Source organism: Haemaphysalis longicornis, unplaced genomic scaffold (genome assembly GCF_048455015.1).
Source record: "Haemaphysalis longicornis isolate Haplotype H1 unplaced genomic scaffold, Haemaphysalis longicornis Haplotype H1 scaffold_6, whole genome shotgun sequence".
Classification (NCBI taxonomy): domain Eukaryota; kingdom Metazoa; phylum Arthropoda; class Arachnida; order Ixodida; family Ixodidae; genus Haemaphysalis; species Haemaphysalis longicornis.
The window spans coordinates 32,496,604-32,518,621 of record NW_027526407.1 but is presented as its reverse complement, the minus strand read 5'-3'; the positions used below and the strand labels follow the sequence as shown (position 1 = coordinate 32,518,621).

Below are 22,018 nucleotides of genomic sequence, written 5' to 3'. Positions count from 1 at the left end.
AAATTGGACCCGTCCAAAACACCAGTGAACCACAATTGGAACCAACTGCACTTCCAATTGGTTTACTGGTGTTTTGGACGGGTCCATTTCGAATTCCAATGTGTTTTTTTTTCGGCTGGATAGACACAGCATCGTGGCACAAATTAAGAGGAAGAAAAACTGCGCTTAGGCTAAGCATATATCTATATAATGAGGAGAAATGGCAACCAAAGGACCAACAGGGTAACAGAGTGACTACAAAGAGAAGAGACTACAAGTAGAGGAGGACTGTAAACTCAAAGGAAATTAGGAGGCATACAATAGGAAAGGGCATCGCAAGACAGCAATGGCTGGAGGTCAGTAGGAGAGGCTTGCGTCCTGCAGTGGACACGAGCGGGCTGATCATGATGATGATGATGATGAATCCGAAAAAAGTTAGCTCTGTGGATTAGGAACGACCTTATAGACGACTCATCCTGCTTATTTAGGTGCTGGTTAGGTCGGAGACCCTGCAATCCCAAAGACTGACAACAGGTGAACCCCCAGGTTAACGGAACGACAGCCAAAGAGGAGGACATGGAGGAGCTGGTAGACAAGGAAATTCGGCTGCAAAGAATGGATGCGGATAGTGCGGAATTGGAGCGGTTGGAAGGTTATAGATGAGGCCTTCATTCTGCAGTGGACTTAAATAGGATGGTTGGACGGTGGTGATGGCGATGATGATGAGCTAACAGCACGGGGAGTGGAATCAATAGTGAGGTTTAAATAGCGCAGGGATCAACAAAGAACGGGGTGAGGAGTACTAAGGTTCAGATCGCGCGGGGATCCCATAACAGAGCCACAAAGGTTTGCAGGGTTAAGGCATCTTACTAAAGGGGCAACGATTTGAGCTTGCAGTGCCATCAGGATAACGTGTCACTAGGATAACTTGCAGTGCCATTAGGATAGGGCGCAGCGCTTAAGACAATGGTGTCCATCAGTGGCCGAATGCAGCAAAGCAATGAGCTCCTCCTCCCGTCACCCTTCTTGCTATGCTAGAAGCTACAACTTGCTATGCGTCCATGGAAGTGGTAAGGGCGTGAAGGCCTGCTGTACCCTGTACAGAGTATTGAACATGGAGGCGGGCTTTTTCGGAAACGCAGAATATTTGTTTTGAAGCGAACATCGAAAATGAAAGTACTGAAACATTTAAAGAACCACAGATATTGGCCCAATCCTGATGTATCTACGCACACTCATCTCTTGTTGCCACAATTCGAACGACGCATTTTTCGGCACAATACGCGGTTTTGAAATCCCGCTGTCGCATAGTGCAACATGTTCACGCAGCCTGCGTGTCACTCGGCACTCCGCCAAGGGATTTACGAATGCTTGGGGCTCTGCCCCCTCAAGTTATCACGCCCGTGCTCCGACACCCGAAGATGGTACAAGGAATAAACAGTTCTCTGACTGTAAAAGCGTTGCGGCCCTGGCCGATTTATTGCTCCCTGATGGCTGCTCAGAGTCCTCACACCTGCCAACAACCCACAGATACAGGGTAGACCATTCATAACGTAACCGCTTATAGTGCAGGACCGGATATAACGCGGGTTTTCCAGGCCACCGGTAGGCCTCCCATTGAACTCGATGCGTATCGCTTAAAACACGGTAGCCCGAAGCCCAGCACCGTTTATAGAGCGATTTTTTTGGCGGGTCCGCTGATCAACCGGTGCAGTTGGAGCATCATTTTAGGGTCGCAAAAAGACGCTCCTGTCTCTCTTGTAACTTACACACGTACAAAAAAAATAGGCACCCTTTTCCTTCAGTTCGCTCGCTCCGTTTGCATGCACTCGCGTGATGCATGCGCTCGCGTGATATGCACAACTGCCCTTGCTCTCGGCGCACCTCTAAAGATAGCGCCCTCCTGGGCGCGGTAAGTTGTTGCGATTAGAACCTTGTGCAGATAAGCAACCACCCTTTTCCTTTTCGAACATCTGGAAATACCTAGTCGCGAGCCGCGACGCCGGAGGTTTCCACTGCCTATACGTTGTGCTGATAAGCAACCGCCTTTGGCATCGCAATCGAACGAAAGTGCGGATAAGGCCGGGTTCAGACCGCTGCCGCAACAGTCGTAATAACCTTAAAGAATGACGTCATTTTCACGTCTCAGCCAACCGAACGGCGTGACACGCCGGTTTTTTACGTTTATATAGATCACGATATGGCTTTTGCGTCGGTAGCCAGAACATAGCCTAAAAAGAAAAATCCGCTTGGCGTTCTTATCACGTCGTCTCGCCGGCAGCACAAGCCGGGCTGGTTCCCTCTCCGCGACATCCGTTCTTCCAGACGCTAAACGCAGATGCCTCAAAACATGAACACAAAGTTAAAGCCGCGCTCACGGTTTGTAAAACCATAAAGCAGCGCCTGATGCAAAAAAAAAGAACGAAATAAAGGCCGTACCTCTGTTTTTAAGTGGCGTTAGTTTCAGTGAGGATAAACAAAGAATGATTGAAAGGTACCTTGCGATATGGTCGGATTCGCGCATGTTTACTGTGTATAGTGCGGTACTGCTTATAGTGCGGATTTCGGCGGCTTCCACGGCATACATTATAAGCGGTGTACGCTATAAGGCATATTTATACAATTAGTAGGATCATACGTTTTGCGAACCATGCCTTTTGTTTTGTTTACTTGTGTTTTGTTACCTGCGCCACGTGTTTCCTTCCTTTCTTTTGTATGCCGCACAGACAATCTTATTTGATGGGGAAACAGTGTTGCTTTGCTGTCACTTTCCCGGAATGTCCTTAAATGTTGTCGAACTAAATCAATGCAGCTTATAAAAGTATAAAAAATGACAAAAAAATGTGCAGCCCACCTAGCTAGTAAGCGGTCATACGTGGTAATTCAAAGAATTGAAGTCCTGCTTTAAGTTTTCTTTACTAAGACTAAAAATGGCTTTTCACTGCCAAATAAATACGGAAGAAGCTATAAAGGGTTCAATCTTCATGCCAGTAAACTTGTTTTGCCCTAGGCGATCCTTCTATCGCCCTGAAAAACACTTGGTATGCGACCTGGGCCATCTCAAGCAACCACGGACGTCCGTGGGACGTCCGAAAAACAGCCGAACATCCAATGCCAAGTTTGGACGGCCACCGTACGACCATGTGCGGATGTACATTTGCGTACACACAGTCGACATCCAGCAACGGACGTACAAAGGATATACATTTTCGTATGTCCTAAGGACATCCGCCCATGGACGTACACAGTTACGCACGAAGCATCAAATAATGTCGTAAATTGAATATAAAAGCTACAACGGAGAAGCTCATATGCTTTTCTCAATTAAGAAAATTTTGTACATCAACACCCTTACTTGTATATCGGAAGTGTTACTAAAATTAGGCCTTTTAACTTTTTTGAAGCTCCTCCCAACTCGAACGATGATCTCTTTGGGGAAGAGTATATACGTATTCGAAACCGCTACCATTACGTGTGAAGCAAGTTTGCTGTGTTCCTGTCCCAGTAGTGCGTTGTTGCTGTGCAGTGTAGTATTCGTTGTAGGAACATGCTTATGAATTTGTGACTGAGTTTTTATTAACGTCCGAAATAGATCCAATTTCGGACATCCAAATGGACGTACGGAAGTGCTCAATCCGGACGTCCCACGGACGTATGCAATATGTCCATCGGCTCTGAAACATACGTCCACTAGTGCTGGAATGGACGTACGTTGGACATCCGGCGGACGGCCGGTGGTTGCTTGGGGTTGATTGATTGATTGTGGGGTTCAAAGCGCCGACGCTACACAGGCGATGAGGATGAGGCGTGCCGTAGTGGAGGGCTCCGGATTAATTTTGACCATCTGGGTATCTTTAACACGCGACGAAATCTTACACATAAGGGTGCTTTCGCTTTTCGCCTGCATCAGAAAAGCTGCCACCACAGCCAGAAATCGAACCTGCGTACTTCAGCTCAGCAGCACAATGGGCGGTTAGACATAGGCCATAATGCAGGAACAGCCAAATAACGTCATAAATTCGCTTGCGCAGCACCCACGAGTTATCGCATTCTCCCCCTTTCAATTGTGTAGAAGTACAGGGGAGCATTGCAGGCCAGTCCGACTACATCAAAAACAACAAAACAGAGGATCACATCCCTTATATATTGTTGATCACGAGAGGGACAGGTGGTTGCCAAACAGAAGACTAGTTTTAATCAGTATAGAGCCCACACAAGGTAGCGAGCAAGCAGGCAGAGCGTCTTCTTCCTCTACCCAGGTCCCTGGCTCCGTCTAGTGGTCATGGCGGTTTCCGAGTAGTCGGCGCATACCCTTGCGGAGATAATTACCGTTCATAGTGTGGCAATATGGTTTTGTCAGCGAAGCTGCTGCAACTTTGGTTGAACACATTCACAAAACAAAACACCGTCAACGTAAGTGCAGTTCAACTCCCACTGACAGTGTTTATTTTATTTATTTATGCCCCACCCCCCTCCAATGTGCAACGGCAAGAAACGAGGACAAAAAGAAAAAAAGAAGCTACCTTGTATAGCTGCTGCTGCTTGTGGTTGAACAAGATCACCCCCCCGAGGAAAAAGCCCAGTATAAGCTCCAAAAACGTCGGGCCACTTTTAAAAAATGTATCTGGTGTATCTGCCTTTTCCAAGTACAAAGGAGCACATGAAACTGCTACATCTTGCCATCCAGCGGTGTCTCCGTGAATGGAGGCAGGCGTGGCTGTGACGTTCACGTCACGTTCCAACACCACACTCTCTTCCCCTCCCCCACGCTTGCTCTGCTGCTGAGCCTCGCCCCCTCCTCCTCAGTGATGCTAACGCAGCGCTGAGAGCCAACACTACTCTCCACCCTCCTGCCATGATGCATCCTCTCTCCCCCTGCCCAGTTTCCTGTTAGCCGACATTTCCAGGTTCCAGTGCCTCCCCCAAGAGCAAGTGCAGAGGATGCATGCAGGGGCCAGAGCTAAACAGCTCAGCTGTAAAAGACACGATCTCCAATGGCCGGCGTCAACGCCCACTTGTCTAGTCTCTGAACCACCACCAGTTCGTAGTATTGACAGTATTCGAGGCTTTCCGGAAGGCAGCATAGCGCCCACAGTATTAGAAGCACAGGTGATTAGGGAGACTGGAGAGGAGGGGTGATAGAGAGACCAACTGCGACGGTCACTTCGGTTTGGTTATGCTCCGCGAGGTGAGAGCATGATCAAATCGTAAACAAGAGTGTGTCATACTAAGAGTGCTGAGACTCAGTGAACATCGCAATGCCATGGTGGTTTTCGCATACACGATCATGCATTAGTGGCTCGCTCACATCAGAGAGGAATTCAGTATTGCCTCTGGGGCTCAATCACCATTATTGTCATCAAAGGGCCAACATCACCCAGAAAAAGATCCCTTTGAAGGTGGCCACTCTACACCTCACCATGACAGCAGTGCTTCACCAGCCCAGTCGGTGAATGTCATGCTCGTGAGGTCTCCTGAACATCCATCAAATTGTATCTGTCTTGCTTAACCACGCTACAGTTTGCAATATTTTTGAAATGTTCCCCTCACATTAGTTACTGTATTCTTTTTCGTTGCCTCTCGCATGTCTTTATGCATTTGTATTGCACTTTGCCTTCTGTTTTATAAGACTCTTTTTCTTTGTTTTTAAATTCAACGCTCAGACTCGTTTCCTCAACCGCTGCCGCAGCAAAAACCGAGCATCAGACAGTCAGCGTTCATCACAATTGATTGGCATAATTAAAAATTTGTTTTCTTTGCACGCTTACATTGCTAATTGGCTGGGTTAAAGATACATTTTATTGGCACGCTGATACGGTGACTGTAAACAGGAACTGTAATAGACTGATGCACTGCAGCAGCAACAAGGGTCTCACAAATTCACTCTAGTATCCCTTCCAATTTCCCTATTATCCCTTCGACCGGGATAATTGGAGATTAATGGGAAAGGCCTTTGCCCTGCAGTGGGCGTAGATAGGCTGGTGATGATGATGATGATCCCTTCAAACGTTTTGTAAAACCTGTCATGTACTCACTGAGACAAAGTGCGGCTACTAGGCAAACCAGGGGCGTACGGAAGGGGGCGGGGCTTATGGGGCTTCAGCTCCCCCCCGCAATTTTGTCGTGCTGTCATGCACCGCAACCAAGGCAACCACCTGCGCCGGAAACCATCCTAGGATTTTGTCTAGAACCCCAGGAGTGCTACCCGGAAAGCACACCTACTTTCTCTTGGTGGCCTGTTTGCCTCGTGGCATGCCTAACTCCTATGCGAAGCCTTCATCCACGGAGGTTTTCTGCAAGCTCCCTGGTGCGACAGAGAGTTGCTGCTCAGAACAAACTACGGGAGATTCGCGGGCGAAACTGCAGGCCTGGCTACTTCAGCACCTCCATGCAACCAGGGCGCCACTGGAAACCAGTGCGCTAACAACTTGAGACTTCGTCTCTTCCCCCGTCCCCCCCCCCCCCCAACATCCTGTAGGTTATTTTTAGTTTGTTCAAAGTTTGTTCAATTTTGATCACTCTTTTCCGTATGGGGGTGGTGTTGCGAAGTTTCCGTAGTTATTTTTTCTCATGAACACCTGCCGGACCGCCTGTTCTAAGTGGTGCGAATTTACCTGCGAATTCGCTACTGCAACGACGTTCGTGCAGCACAACAATCTATTGCCACAGCTACAAGACAAGGTCATTTTGCCGCACGAGCGGCGCCGCTGCAATGAATTCGGAGGTGAATTCGCACCACGTAGAATGGGTTTTCTGTATAAATGTACACTTTGTGGCCTTGCTAGTCGACCGTTAGGGTCGCGGAGGCGGTCATCACTGACCCCCACGTGCTGCATTGGTTGATTGGCCTCCGTAAGCCTAACGGTCGACTAGCAAGGTGGGCCTTAAAGCTACAAGCGTACCACTTCGTTGTGGCATGCAAGAGTGGTCGTGGGCACTCAGATGCTGATTGTCTTTTCCAGCTGCCAAATGCGCGAAGTGTTTGTAAAGAAGACCACTTCGACGACTGTCTGGCAGCTGTGGACACAGAATTCCCAGATGTTGCTACTTTCCGTTCAGAACAGTAGAAAGATCCAAGCATCCAGCACCCCTTTGCTGCTGCTGGTGGTCCTACGGCTACCCGGTGCTACTCACTTTCCGAAGGGCTTCTCTACAAGGTTAACTACATGCCTTGGCGAGCACGCTTCTTTCTTGTCGTGCCAAAACCACTCCGCGCCTCAATTCTGCACACCATTTATGATGATGTTACTGCCAGTCACATGGGTTACACAAGAACTTTGCACCGTACCCAAGAGAGACTCTTCTGGCCCGAAATGCGCCATGAAGTTCAGCAGTACGTGTCGAGTTGCCTTCAATGTCACAACTCCAAGTGTGCTAATCGCCGGCACAACGCAGGCGATAGGCGCACCGTAGTGGGGGGCTCCGGGTTAAGTTTGACCACCTGGGGATCTGTAACGTGCGCCGAAATCTCGTACACATGGGCATTTTTGCTTTTCACCTCCATCAGAAAAGCGGCCGCCGCGGCCGGGAATCGAACCCGCGACTGAGACAGCAAAGCGGTGGCGCCAAATTCTTTATGGAGGTCATGGGGGTTGTTATCCACACTGAGAGCAACTGAGAGGCGAAGTGGCATCTGGCGCCTTGTCCTTGTTCCATCTAGTTCAGCCCCATCAATAAAAGGTGTCCTGCCGCAGAGGATTTCCTCCGTGCGGACTTCGTTGTGAAAGCTCGCACCACGCGGCCGACGCGATGCGATAAGCTGTTGTCGGGGTCTGTAGCGGCGAAAACAATTGTACGACAGCAATGCAACGCACTGCACGAAATCGATTGGGTTCAAACCACTTCGTCATAGAATAAGCAAAGCCAGCCTCTGCAGGAGGTCAAGGTGCAATCTCAGCTGCCCCCAAGCAAAATTTCTGGCTACACCCCTGAGGCAAATTAATTTCCGCTGTCTGTAACACAAAGTGGTGCAGAATTTGTAGTGATTGCCAATAAGAGAGTCCCTCTGCGACACTGTTTGTTCAGACAAGAGTCGCAGCAAGCATTTGCCTACAAACAAATATGAACGGGAGGGGAGACTGCCAAAAGTGTGGGGCCCACTTTTCTGCCAAGCTGAGCAGCAGGCTAGCTTCCTCATTGCAACTGCCCCGTTTTTGTGCTACACAGTTCACAGATTAGAAAGGAAATGAGAAAGTCACGCATTTATTTGCTTAAATTAGGATGATGCTGCCTCAATGTGCAATGCCAAGCTCCAATTCAATGTAAAACCTGTATTTTTCAGAAAAAAAAAATACTTTGAGCTGGAATATCCAAACATTAGTACAAGCAAGACTTCAGTCAGTTGAGTGAGAAAGCCCACGGCTGCAAGTCCTTCGGTCCATACATTTAATCTGGCGCCTCCCTACAAGATAAAAGAGCAATGTGCAATATTTGCGACTCCCAGTTTGCAATTAGCGCATGCGTTCTAATGCAACTTCAAGTCCAGTTGATTTTATTCCTCTGGGTCACGCCGTTGGTGCTGTGCTTGCCAAGCGTTTCTGACCCTAACAATTGAACATTGGGGTTACCACGCCAGCACAAAAAGGCTCGGGGATGAAAAAGTCCCTTTTCGTGGCTGTAAAAGTGGAAGTACAGGAGTAGGAGTATGCATCATTATCACAAAGTACCCAAAAGTACCAGACGGGTCTGGGAGAGTCCTACAGGCAAGGAATTAGTGAATCGGATATAACAGACAGTGAGCATGGCAGTTTGGTGAAAACATTTTGCTCTGGATCATTAAAACTGTCCAGTCCAATTGCATGATTTCCTTCGTGACGAAAAAAAATTCTCCTCAACGATCATGAGAAGCACGGGTTTGTTCAACTAGTTTAGCGAGTGCCGTCAAAAAACTTTTTTTTTCTAGAGCAGGAAATTTTCCTTTGGGCCCACGAAACATGCAGCAATCCCTGTTCATCGCCCAAACCTCTTGTTTTCACCCGAAGCATACACACACTGAGTCAACACTGAAGTGCAGCCCGGTTGCACGGTTTCCATATGCTTCAACACATGCTCCACCACCTTCAGTTTAAAACCAGCTGTGTAGTCCATGTACTGGCCCATCGTACATTGCGCACCAGGAACACCATCAAAACACAGCTGAACAAAACCACGGAGCCTAATAGTGAAGTCGTGAAACAGCAAGAGCAGAGGAGTGCGGAGTATGTTTAGTGCTTTGTTCGCACACCGCAGCACTTTCATGGCGTTATACGCAAGAAGGTTTGTTTTGTTTTGAGCAAGTGGCGTTCCGCAAGCGCGGCATTTTTAAATTGTGAGCGACCGCATTCGTGCTCGTGTCTCCAGCTACTGTTGAATTTTTTTTTTTTTTTTGTTAGAATGCTCTTTAGAATTTTTGCCATTACTGCGGCGTGGTATCAAGTTACCGCGATTTTTAACGGCATCAGTAACCATGCAGAGATAAAAACATATTGAACAGCACCTTTTCTATTCCTGCTGCATTTTTTATGCAAGGTACAACGGATAGAATATTTAACGCTGTATTTTGCAATTGTATCGCATACATCTTGTGGTTTTATGGCATTCCAATGCCACTTTTGTTGCGTTGATTCTGTTCTTTTCGCAATATTGTATGTTGCGTCGGCTTTCAACTCATTCCCTCCCTATGTAATGCCCACTTGGGCCTTTAGGGTACCTAAATAAATAAATAAATAAATACAACTAACAAAGAAAGTAAATTCTCAAAATGTACAGTGGGGGGATGGTTCATTCCACAAGTGGTTTCATTATGCGGGTAAATACAGTACTTGCTTCAGTTATTCCGCCTCCATACACTAATCTGCCAGTGCTGAGTATAGCTAAATGCTGCCCAGCTGCTGTGTTGAGAATTTGTTGCGGACGCAATTCCATTCCTCCGACTTTATCGTGTGGTGTTTCACTTCGGCACAAGTCTTCACTGGAAACGGAGCGGAAACTTAAAACAAGAGGACACATACACGTTGTTGTGGAGTGCCCGTTGACGAGGCGTCCGGTTGGTCCAAGTCCATGGCAACGCTGCGGCCCACCCCTGAAAGTGGAATGGTGGGGAGCTTTTAGGCAAAGCTTAATATTCTAGGTACAAACCTAGAAAACAGCTTACCCCTCGCACCATCTATCTGACCTTCAAGCTCGGCCAAAGTCAAGCCAGCGCCTCGTGCGGCTGCCCAGAGTGAAAGCGTCTAATCGCTTGTTCGTTTCAAGGGGAGGGGTGTGGAGAGAAGGATGGGGGAAAGAATACAGGGGTGTATTACAAGGGAATAATATAACGAGGCGCTGGCTGCATCCAAGTTCACTCCGTGTTCATGCATACAGCACCAAGCAACGCCTCTGTTGTGTGTTGTGGTGAAATTGTGTGCGCATTTACTGCACACTCTCTGCATAAAAACTGAGCTTTCGCTCAGCAAACCTCATTTAACCACCTTCAACCATGGCAAAATTTATGGCTGTGGTTCCATGGACCGTATTTATTCGATTATAAGGCAGCCACGATTATAAGGCAAGTGTGCAGTTTAGAGAGTCAAAAAACATCGCCATATACAGGGTGTTTCACCTAATTTTAGCCAGAGTTTAAAAATATTTTGATACACTCTAAGATGATGCAACCAAATGCATGTTGCTACCTTTTCTATGTAGTTTTTCACGCTATTTTTTGTATGTGGCTTAATTAGGTAATTAGTCAATTTTAATTAGCCAACTTTCGAACGCACAAAGCTAGGCAAAAAATCCCAATTAGAAAGTTGCAGAGCGGTATTCAAAACCTCAGAATAAACACTTTCTGTCATTATATCCAGTAGGCGTTAATGTTTTTCAGCGTATGGAAGATGCCCACGAAATAAAAGAAATACCACGTGACGTGCCGGCTCGCGCGTCTTGATAACAGTGCTTCCAAACGTTGTGCTCACGAACTACCATAGGCAAGCCTCTGCTTTAAAAGGCGACAGGGCAGCAACGTAGGCGTTGGCTGTGCCATTTGCGCCAGCAATGTGCTTCTCTCGCGACAGATCGCCAATAGCGATAAGCAGACGCAGCGGTTATCGCTTGTTCTGCAAGAATCAACAGGCTCATCATCTGCGCTGTCACTTTTTAAACGGCGGAGCGCCGATGGTAGTTTGAGCGCGCAACGTTTGGAAGCGCTGTTATCAAGACGCGCGCGCCGGCACGTCACGTGGTATTTTTTTTGCATTTCGTGGGCATCTTCAATACGCTGAAAAACACTAATGCCTACTAGATATAATGACAGAAAGTGTTTATTCTGAGGTTTTGAATACCGCTCTGCAACTTCCTAATTGGGATTTTTTGCCTAGCTTCGTTGGTTCGAAAGTTGGCTAATTACCTAATTAAGCAACATACAAAAAATAGCGTAAGAAACTACATAGAAAAGGTAGCAACATGCATTTGGTTGCATCATCTTAGAGAGTATCAAAATATTTTTAAACTCTGGCTAAAGTTAGGTGAAACACCCTGTATATATATATATATATATATATATATATATATATATATATATATATATATATATATATATATATATATATATATATATTGTAGCAAGGATAACGAGCAGCTCTTAACGCCATCAGCTTATCCGGGTATGCGCCACATCAAGAAAGAGTGCCATGCGATCGTGGCCAATCTATGCACGACGGTATGCGCGCACGCTGGTAGCGGTGGAAGAAGAAGTACGGCTGAAGGTGCTTGGCGGGTGTGTTCGGCCATCGTCGGTACGCTTGTACCTGCGCTCGCCTTGCTTCTGCTCCTGCCAATAAACAACATTCGGTCTACTACCGGAGGGTCAACTATATCCCTTACAAGTGGTGGAGGTCAGGTGTTTCGGTCCCATCCTGGAGCTACGCAACCGAACGCTGTCCACGATGAACCACGAATCCGTCCAGCAGCCTTCGGCGGCGGCACCAACCGTCATCTGCTCGGGCGCACTGCGCGAGCGGGATCCACCCAAGTTCAACGGCACCGACGGAAATGATGCTGAGGACTGGCTTTCCATGTTCAAACGTGTGAGTAACCACAACCGGTGGGATGACAAGAACAAATTGATCAATGTCCCCTTCTCTCTCACCGGCCTCGCGGAGACGTGGTGGAATAATAACGAATCCCGCAACAAGACGTGGTCCTCCTTCCGCTGTAACTTCATGGAAGTCTTCGGGCGCCCTTCGTTGAGGAAGCTTCAAGCCGAGCAGCGCTTACGTGTGCGAGGACAGCAGGCTGGGGAGACGTTCACTAGCTATATAGAGGATATCATCGACCTATGCAAACGCGTCAACCCCTCCATGGCAGAAACAGAGAAGGTCCGACACATCTTAAAGGGAGTCGATGAAGACACCTTCCAGATGTTACTATCCAAGGACCCCCGAACTGTCGTTGACGTCGTCCGCCTTTGCCAGAGTTTCGACGAGCTGCGCAAGCAGCGAGCCCTCGCACGGCAGGCTTGTGCTCGGGAGCAGCCCGTATCAAGTGTGGAGGCAGTATATGAAGGGGACCCTGCGCTGTTTGCGCGAATCAAAGATTTCATTCGGGAAGAGGTGGCCCGCCAAGTCTCCCTCCTGCCCTACATCTCAGACCCGCCTTCCACCCTGGCGCCTTCGCTTCAGAATGTCATCAAGGAAGAGGTCGCTGAGGCACTACCATCGGCTCAGCATAACCTGCCTGTAGCTGCGCCCCTGACTTACGCCTCGGTAGCAGGACGGCTATCGCACCAGCCTGCTTCGTTCTCTCGCCGACCTGTTGTATGCCCACCTGCCGCTTCCTTTCCATCAGCGCCCCGTGCTCCAGCTTCATTACCAGCACGACCGCCGATAAGCCAGGTGAGCAGTCCCCAGCTAACGGGTGCGTGGCGCACGCAGGACAATCGTCCGATTTGTTTTGTATGTGGCACGCCAGGGCATGTCGCTCGCTACTGTCGCCGCCGCATATTGCCGCCCGTCGCCAGCTATCCCCAGGCGCCTTTTTACGCCACCCCTTACTTTTCGCCGTATGCCGCTCAACCAGCGCCGTACAATTTGCCCCCTGAGCCGACTGACCGTCCAACTTTCGCTGGCCGCCGTTCAGCTTCTCCACGTCGCCGTTCGGTGTCTCCCATGCGTCGCCGCCCTACTAATGCCGAAGAGGAAAACTAAAAGCCGCAGTTCCGGAGGCAAGAACTGCGTCGCCATCGAATCCTAGAAGTCCTCATTTCTCGCCTAAAAATGTTATCGACCTAATTGTGGAAGGTGTCCCTACCATTGCTCTCATCGACGCTGGAGCCGCTGTTTCGGTCATCCACGCCGACCTCTGCCGCTCTATTCGAAAAGTCATGACGCCCCTTTCAGGACTCTCGTTACGCACCGCCAGTTCACAGCCCATTGAGCCGCTAGCCGCTTGCACAGTTCGTGTCGTCATCCAGAACAATTCCTACACCATTGAATTCATCGTGCTGCCAGCTTGCTCTCACGACATCATCCTCGGGTGGGACTTTCTTGCCCACAATAACGCTATCATTAATTGTTCCCGTGCTGAAGTCGAGCTTTCTTCTGTTCTTTTCGACGGTTCCTGTAATGCCGCTACAAAATTACTCGTCGCTGAAGACACCGACGTCCCGCCCAGCTCCTCCGTCATCGTGCCCCTGTGCTGTACCTCTGTCCCCGACACCACTGTTTTGTTTACGCCTTCTGTCATTTTCTTTCGCCGCAAATGCCTTCCACTACCTTCCGCCGTTTTGGCTGTGCGTGATGGCGCCACCACTATGTTGGTGACAATCCGTCAGCGACCCCGTGCGCTCTTCTACAGGGAGAAACACTTGGCTTCGCAGAGCTTGTAGATGCTCGTCTAGTTGTTGACGTACCAGGTGATCTTTCTCATGTTGAGATCAGTGAACTGAGTGCTTCTCCATGTTCGCCCGGGCTATTGCCATCCGATGCCTTCGCCCACTGCATCGACGCCAATCTGGATGCAACCCAGCGAGGTATTACTTCATTGCTTTCGAAGTTTCGTTCTTCCTTTGATTGCACGCAAACCTCGCTGGGCCGCACGTCTACTGTTACGCACTCAGTCACCGGGGGCGATTGTAGCAAGGATAACGAGCAGCTCTTAACGCCATCAGCTTATCCGGGTATGTGCCACATCAAGAAAGAGTGCCATGCGATCGTGGCCAATCTATGCACGACGGTATGCGCGCACGCTGGTAGCGGTGGAAGAAGTACGGCTGAAGGTGCTTGGCGCGTGTGTTCGGCCATCGTCGGTACGCTTGTACCTGCGCTCGCCTTGCTTCTGCTCCTGCCAATAAACAACGTTCGGTCTACTACCGGAGGGTCAACTATATCCCTTACAAGATATATATATATATATATATATACTTAGCTTTGAATATAAGGGGGTATGGGGGTAAGGGTATGACTTTGAAACTACGGATTCTGGAAGAAATCCTCGCCTTATATTTGAATAAATACGGTATGTATCATGTCCACGATGCAAAACTCATTCTTAGCGATGACCGTCGTCAAAGCTTGAGAAAAATAAATTTGGTCACACCTGTCGCCTAAATTCTGTGTCCCGTCCATGTCGTAAACTAAAAAGCTTCGCAGGTAATCCATCTTCCCAGAGTGGAACAGCTCCAAGTTTTTCAGTGAGGCAACTCCTCAACCATGGCCTCTGCTCCGGAATCTTTCCCAGCAAGTTTCTGTGACATGAGCACTTCCTACTGGGGGCCGCCCTCGCAGCCAAAGTAGTGTAACAGGCAACGTTTGCACCATTAACCTAGTGCATCTATCTTTCAGCAAGATTCAATTGAAACTGGCAATGATGTAGCTTAATCCAAATGTGTCCCTTTGAAGAAACAAGAAGCTCTCACTGAAAAGCACCGTAAAGCTACTTAGACATTTCTAACAAATCTGTAAAAAAGAGAAATCAAGAAATCTAGCACTAATTCAATCCCCATACAGGCTCACTGCATGTCCTCAATTAGTACAATACCAACTCAGCAAAACAGCCTTCAATATTTTTTCATGTAGTTTACTTTGTAGGATGCTATACTCGGTGACAACTTAAGAACGGCACCGGAAGTTGCCGCTGTGCCTGATGATGATGATGATTTCTATTGGTTTCCCCTTTGTATCGGGGTGATGACATGTCATCTTACCAAAAAAGACTAATATACCTATGTTTTACACTTTTGGTTTAATACTAGCGCTGCTTAGGGCAGGCACAAAAAGCTTATTAGGCACAAAATACTTTTTTTTTTCTGTTACAAGTGGTAACTGTCCTAGGCAATATTCCCCTCTCTGCTTTTCGTCCACCAGCATTCTAATCTTCTTTTCGTCCCCTCGACAGCCTTGAAGTTAACTTCCTCTGTGATACCTTTAAATCCTAGGGCTTCTGACAGCCCAATATTCCCTTCATGTAGATTTGGATGGATACCCTCACATTCTAGCACGATGTGCCGCATAGTTTCTGTTTCTTTTCCGCAGACCACGCATACCCCATCATTTTGTGAATACTTCCCCACAAAACTCTTAGTTCGCAGGCAACCTGCTCTAGCCTCAAAAAGCAAAGCACTGCCCTGGGAATTATCGTAGAAATTTTCCTTTCTGATGTTCATCTTCTCAGCCCTGTACATCTCTAACGACGTTTTGGCTTCCATTTTTTCCCTCCATTTATTCGTTTCAATCTGCCTTGCCTCTTTTTTGGTTACCTTGGCTGTTTTGGATTCCCCACTGTTCTTTCCGTATTTCATCGTTAGCCTTCTAGTCTTTCTTAACCACTGCGTGTCCACGCTTTTCAAGTATAGGTACCTAAAAACCTTAGCTGCCCACCTTCGTTGATCCATTGCCCTCAACCTCATCTCAAAGCATACATTTTACTCTGAGCTACTCTAACTTCAAACGACGCCCAGCCCATATCTCCCTGAACTGCTTCGTTAGTTGTTTTTCCATGCGCGCCTAAGGCCAGACGTCCTACCGTTCTCTGGTTTACTTCAAGGCGTGATAGAACGTCTGATTTTAAGCAGAGTACAGCATCCGCAAACGTGAGACCCGGAACCATTACTCCTTTCCACATTCCTCTTACTACTTCATATTTGTTATACCCCCACAGAGCTCTATGCTTCATTATAGCTGCGTTTCGCTTTCCCTTAACCTTAAGTTGCTCCTCGTGAGTACTTAAGTAGCTATCCCCTTCGTTTATCCACACTCCCAAATATTTATATTCCTTGACTCTAGGTAATTCGCCTTGCTGGATAGACACTACGTCGGTGGTAGCGTCATTGAAAACCATTATTCCTGATTTTTCTGCACCGAAATTTAACCCGAGGTCAGTGGCTTCCTGGCCGCAAATATTTATTAGCCGCTGCATTTTTAGCCGCTGCAATATTTATTAGCCTTATCACCGTAGCCGGATGTTTCTCCGCGCGGCGCAATAGGGCGTTACTGGGAATATTTTGAACACGGCATGAGCCGTTCCCGTGATTTTTTGGACTTGATATGCTTATAAACGACTCCAGTGACGACAAACAAACTGCGTGAGACAAGGCAGACGATATCGCGCATTCATAGCAAACCCCTTTCAAAACGCGCGCGCACTGACGTCATGGGTCCGGCGTTTTGTGCCGTTCTTGAGTTGTAACCGAGTATAGTACATCCCTACCCCCTCCATTGCCAATGCATTCAATTACAAAACAAACCGAGAGTTCAGACGCAGTTGATTGTGATGACCGTACTGCCAAAAGAGTATCGCTAAACGAAGCATCAACATGTACTACTTCCACTCACCGAGAAGGCATCGCCTGAAGGCCGCCTTGCGAGTCTGGGCATCCGGCACCCTTCGCTCCGCGTCGAAGTCTTCAAACAAGAGTCTGGGCACCTGGACAGTAACATTCATTCCGACAATAAACAGGGCAAGTCCACACACCAAACTCAAGATGCATTGCCAGTTGATTTCACTGAGTTGGTGACGAAAACATATTTTTGGTGCTGTGGCCAAGGATGCAGGAAAGAAAGCGTATTTCTTGTCCAAATTTACATGTTACTCTTCTACAACGCGAGCCAGGGTTTATCTAATGCCCCAAAGGTACCTTTGCATGCGTGCAAAAGCCATCTGGAGGAGCAAACCACTGCTGCAGCACCAGAGCCACACTGGTATGTGAAACGTACGGCCTTGGTGGCACACCATGACACTCACTGGCCAAAGCTGGTACTCACAGTAAGTTCAAATTAATATCGCTTGATCGAAATGTTGACTAAACTGTCAAACTCACGCAAGGTTTTGCATGAAGGAAATAGGAGAGAAAAAATGCAACAGCCTACTCTAATGCACCAGCAAACTTCATTCAAATAAAAAAGTTACGTTAAACTCCAGCATCCCAAACTCGTTAAAAGACACAACTAAGAAGTTTCAGGGGAATGGTCTAAGTACAACACGGCTTCAAGTTTTACTAACGTTTTATACTAACAGTCACATTTCCCGCTGGACTCATCTTGGTTTAATTCCAAGGAACTCAACTTTTTTTTATTTCTGCAGAGTGAGTTTTTCTTACCGAGACTCTGTGCAAAATCTGGCGCATTTCTCAAGCACAGGGTCTACGAACAGTGGTCTGGGAATTTTCAGCAAGGCTTGCGAGTTGTAGCAGCTTCCCTGGAGCTACAGTAGAAACCTGTTGATAATTATTCTCGGTTCATACGATTTCCTGATTTGTATGCCTGCAATTGTGAACACTAAAAATTCCTCGTAATACATTTATTACTCGATAGTACGTTTTCCTGGATAGTACGTTTCTCCCTCGCATTTTTTTTTTAAACGTATCAACGAGGTTCTACTGTAATGAACTCTACAATTATTCAGAGGTGATCTCGCATTTGAAGGTGCTCGTGACATTGCTTGCCCAAATACGAACTCTCAAGCAGTACCATAAAATTTTTTAACTACCTCTGGAAGGTTACATAACCACGAAATTAAAGCCGTTCCACTCAATGTGAAAGCTGTAGAAGCGCAGAGAAGTGACTTCGCCATAATGGGCTGTACCGCTGTATCCGCTCACTGCTACCACTCAATGCAATGCAAATTTCCTGCCTTCGCAGTGCTTGTGCGCCCCCTGCCTGTGCACCAGCGGGAGTTATGTTCTGTTTGTGCTTGCTTTAATTTAGTATGCTGGAGCTGTTTTGAGTCATTTCAAACGTGCCATTTTTTTCTTGTGCGGCTGGAGCCTTTCTGCGGCATTTTGAACGCAACATTTTTTCCTTGTTCGGCCGCTTTTTCCGCTTACTATCGTAAAAACCAACCCAACGAGCGTTCCTTACTAAATGAATGCGGGGGCTGCCAGTTATTTACACAGATTTTGCCTGAAATGTACCTGCAGTTTTCTTTGCGCTCAACAACGGGGAGATGTATGACAAGCACCAGCGGTTCACGAGGCTCGAACGGTTATGACTATTTAAACCGCACGGTTTTCGAAGCTTCAGCGCGACTCCCTGACACCGGTACAGAAGGCTCTACTTGGGTTCGTTATCTCGCTGCGCCGCCCGATTCCGGCAGTCGCATAGACCGTTAGCGAGCTACGACGACAAGACGAGCCCACAAAGTGCTCTGCACTTAAAACCACAACATACCGCCTTGTCAGAACGATTAGCTAGGTACACACAAGTTCCTGCTCCAATTAAACAAAAAAAGTCCGAACCTGTGGTTTGGCACTTCTGTCATCCGTCGGGGCAGCAGGTGAAGATGAGACAGGCAGACTGCAAGCAAGGCAAACACAGAAGCAACTCTTTTTGAATTCTGACCCTGCTAGTTACATATCGGCAAGCAAAAGGGATACCTAATGGGTCTTTTTTACCAGTCATGGCCACCCAGCAAGCAAAATGAACATTTCCTATACTTCTCTCCAGGCTGCTTTTCAAGCGTTGTGATAGGTTCTCAGGTTCTTAGTTCGTTTAAGAACGTCCTGATATTTACCTGTCGAGAACAAGTACGCCCTCATGCCAGATGCATACCAGATACTAGAAGCCTCACCCAAGTTTTTGTTATTGCGTATGCTTAGGAACGTTAGCTAGCTGTTTTTGCTAGCAAAGAAGCATACCTTCGGGACATTTTCCTCACAAACCTACATAACTACCACTATCATTTCTTTTACCACTACCTGACCGGTCAAAATTTCCAGATTTTTTTTCTCAAACCTTCGAATGACCCCTTTGCCTGAATGCCACTGGTGGCTGTCTCTGAAACCTACTAGCTCTGTCATTTCAAACCAACATTGTAACAACTTTGGTGCAGCAGAATCCCCGAAGCTTGTATTGTTATGGTTCAAGGCTTACTGAAAATAGACCACGTGTGAAATAAAAATTCAGAACTTCCCGATTCAGAATTTGACAAAGCATTTCCTTTGAAGCTTGGCCTTCACCATATAGCATCACCAAGCCATCCTAAGCGAAGACCCATCAATTCCTACATTCCATCGCAAATGATTTACTGAACATGCAATTTCTAATCTTACTAAACTATGTTTCGGTATGTCATGTCCTTATATTTTGTGGCTACCCATTAAGATTAAACTTGTGTGGTAAAAAAAATGAAGGAAGCTAACACTATTGCACAAGACGAATGTAGCGAAGCTGTACGCAACCTTCACGACCATCACGAAGGTTAAGTCTACAAGTGCCGCCGATTTGCTTCTTCTTCGCTGCCGCAACCACCTTTAATTTATAATTGTGGCTGTAAGTGTGAGCTTCTTTCATTTTTTTGGAAGTGATCATAACTCAACATCACCTTGGAGGGGCATACGCTATGAAGTTTCTTTCTCGTTTTGAGCAAGTGTTGCCAAAATTACAGCGACCGCTGGAGTTTTTTTTGGCCAATCTTCTTTACGTGGGTATACTTGGCTCGACAAACATGCGCACAGGACGCTGGGCGGTTGTCGCAAGGCATGCACACACGAGCGCTAGGCTTTTTCTTAGTTTTGTTAAGTGCCGGGAGGTCCCCGCGAGGCTTGCGATCACGTGCGCGTGCTCGGCAATTTCTTGGTATTTTTAACTGTGGACAGATAAAATTACGCTTTGCTAAACAGCTCCGCTGTTAAAAGTGTCTTACCAACATCGTACAATGTTTAACATTATACATCGTTTAACTCTTACTTACCAAATTATTTTCCCACGAGAAAATGGTATTACAAGCTTGTTTAGTCATTCAAAATGATTCTTTACAACATGTAATGAACATTCTCCTAACCTAACTGGTCACTATCCCATCCATTAGGCCAAACATGACTGCCGCAAAGACATACAAAAGCAGGACAGTGTCTTCAAAGAATCAATTCTTGTTTCTCGCAGTTTAATCTTCAGAGTAGAAATCTTCTTGACAGGGGCATCAAAGCAAGCCCAAACAAGCTACCAGCCTGCACTGTGCAAACAATATTCACTAAGAGCTCCAAACTTTCTCAGTTTCCTCATGATAAGAACTGAAGTATAACAACATTAAGGTACGACCTAGTTGGTATTCCATCAAGTGCCAAAATATTTCGACAAAGGACGTAAAGGATAGTAGAGACACATGTTTTTGGTGATTGAAACTCTTATCAAGGAATTCAAGACAGCTCCACCATCCATGAGTGAAACTTAAGCTCAAACTGACACGGGGATGAGAAAGGGAAACGAGACCAGCGCTTACTATCAACTATTGTCGTACTATTAACATCGAAAGCACAGTTGATAGTAAGCACTCATCGTAAGCGCTCATAGTAGATAGGTAGATAAAGAAGCACTGTTAGTACATCAGTTCAGTTGATAGCAAGTAGTGGTCTCGTTTCCCTTTCTCGTCCCTGTGTCAGTTCGCGCTTGAGTTCCACTCGTGGATGTTATCAAACTACCTCGTCTCCCCATGTTGCTCCACCATCCAATTCAATCCTCCCATTAAAATGCTCCAAGAACACCGTCCAAAAAGAACTTCCGCAAGTCAGTTACGACCGTCACTCCTCACCTCTGTGCGGCTTGGACCGGCTGGCAATCGTCCGAAGCCTCGGCAAGCCTCCGGCTCCCCTCTTCAATGGCACACACAAAACTATTGCTTCGTTGCCGCGGAAACGGCGGAGACATTTCTCCCGGCGCCGTAGTCCACACATCGAACTCTGCGTCCCTACCACTGGCCTCGCTGTCGCCCCTTTGCAGGTGGTCAGCCGCCAAGGGAGCGGCGTCAGTCTGCGAGTCGCGCGACTTGGTGGTCGCGGCTGGGTCCGTCTGCGTGCCTCTCGCCACGGGCGAGTCACGTGACGGAAGCGTGGGGCACGAGAGAGTGCTCGAGAGGCGGGCTTTCCCGTGCCGGCCTCTGCACCGACCGACGCAGCTGCATGAAAGCGTGGGCGGGAAAGTCAGTCTACAACACTGGTTAAGAGCACAGTGATTACTGTATTTCCCCACGTATAACCCGCACCAAAAGTGCGAAACTTTTAGGGGTGAAGTAGAGGTGCGGATTATATGCAAGGTATGTCCTTCACCACAATGTGCATTGGGCTGTGATGCCCCAACAGCAGTAATAGTGACCAAGCTACTGTTATCCCACTGACAGTGCTTATTTTGCACACAGCTCAACAATATACCAACCAAAAAAAATGTATGCGGCAAGTCATCTAGTTAGGTAGTCAGCTAGGTAGGCTCTTTTGCATAAACAAATGTGTAATGTTGCTTGAGTAGTAGACTTGGTCCATCCTCTTATGTACAAAATATGAGGGCAATACACAGGGATATATTTTTTTTATTCGTCGACGGAAAGTGGGGGTGCGGGTTATATGCAGGGGCGGGTTATACGAGAGAAAAAAACGGTATAAAGACAGTCAAAACTTGTGTGTACAAAACAGCATCAGTAGTCAATCAATTCTTGTCTGTAAATTGTTGTTTCTGAGAGCTAAATAATCACAGTAAAAATGCATTGCTTCTGATCCCACAATAGGAACATTACTACAAAAGCACATTTGGTAAAAAGAGCATAAGAACTACTGTATACAAGACGGCACCAACAGAGAATCAGTACTTGTCTGTCAGCC

The 22,018-nt window shown here is 47.2% G+C and overlaps 1 protein-coding gene across 7 annotated transcripts in view; it reads right to left on the bottom strand.

Moving 5' to 3' along the window:
• The window catches only part of LOC144142445 (uncharacterized), a 289,522-nt gene that overhangs the window by 105,627 nt on the left and 161,877 nt on the right, over nucleotides 1-22,018 (bottom strand). For all 7 annotated transcript variants that reach the window (XM_077673956.1, XM_077673962.1, XM_077673955.1 and 4 more), the window contains exons 23-26: nucleotides 20,959-21,321; nucleotides 18,668-18,725; nucleotides 16,767-16,857; nucleotides 9,969-10,039 (exon numbers count right to left, since the gene is read on the bottom strand). In XM_077673956.1, the coding sequence (XP_077530082.1) occupies nucleotides 9,969-10,039; nucleotides 16,767-16,857; nucleotides 18,668-18,725; nucleotides 20,959-21,321 (583 nt within the window). The remainder of the gene's footprint in view (nucleotides 1-9,968; nucleotides 10,040-16,766; nucleotides 16,858-18,667; nucleotides 18,726-20,958; nucleotides 21,322-22,018) is intronic.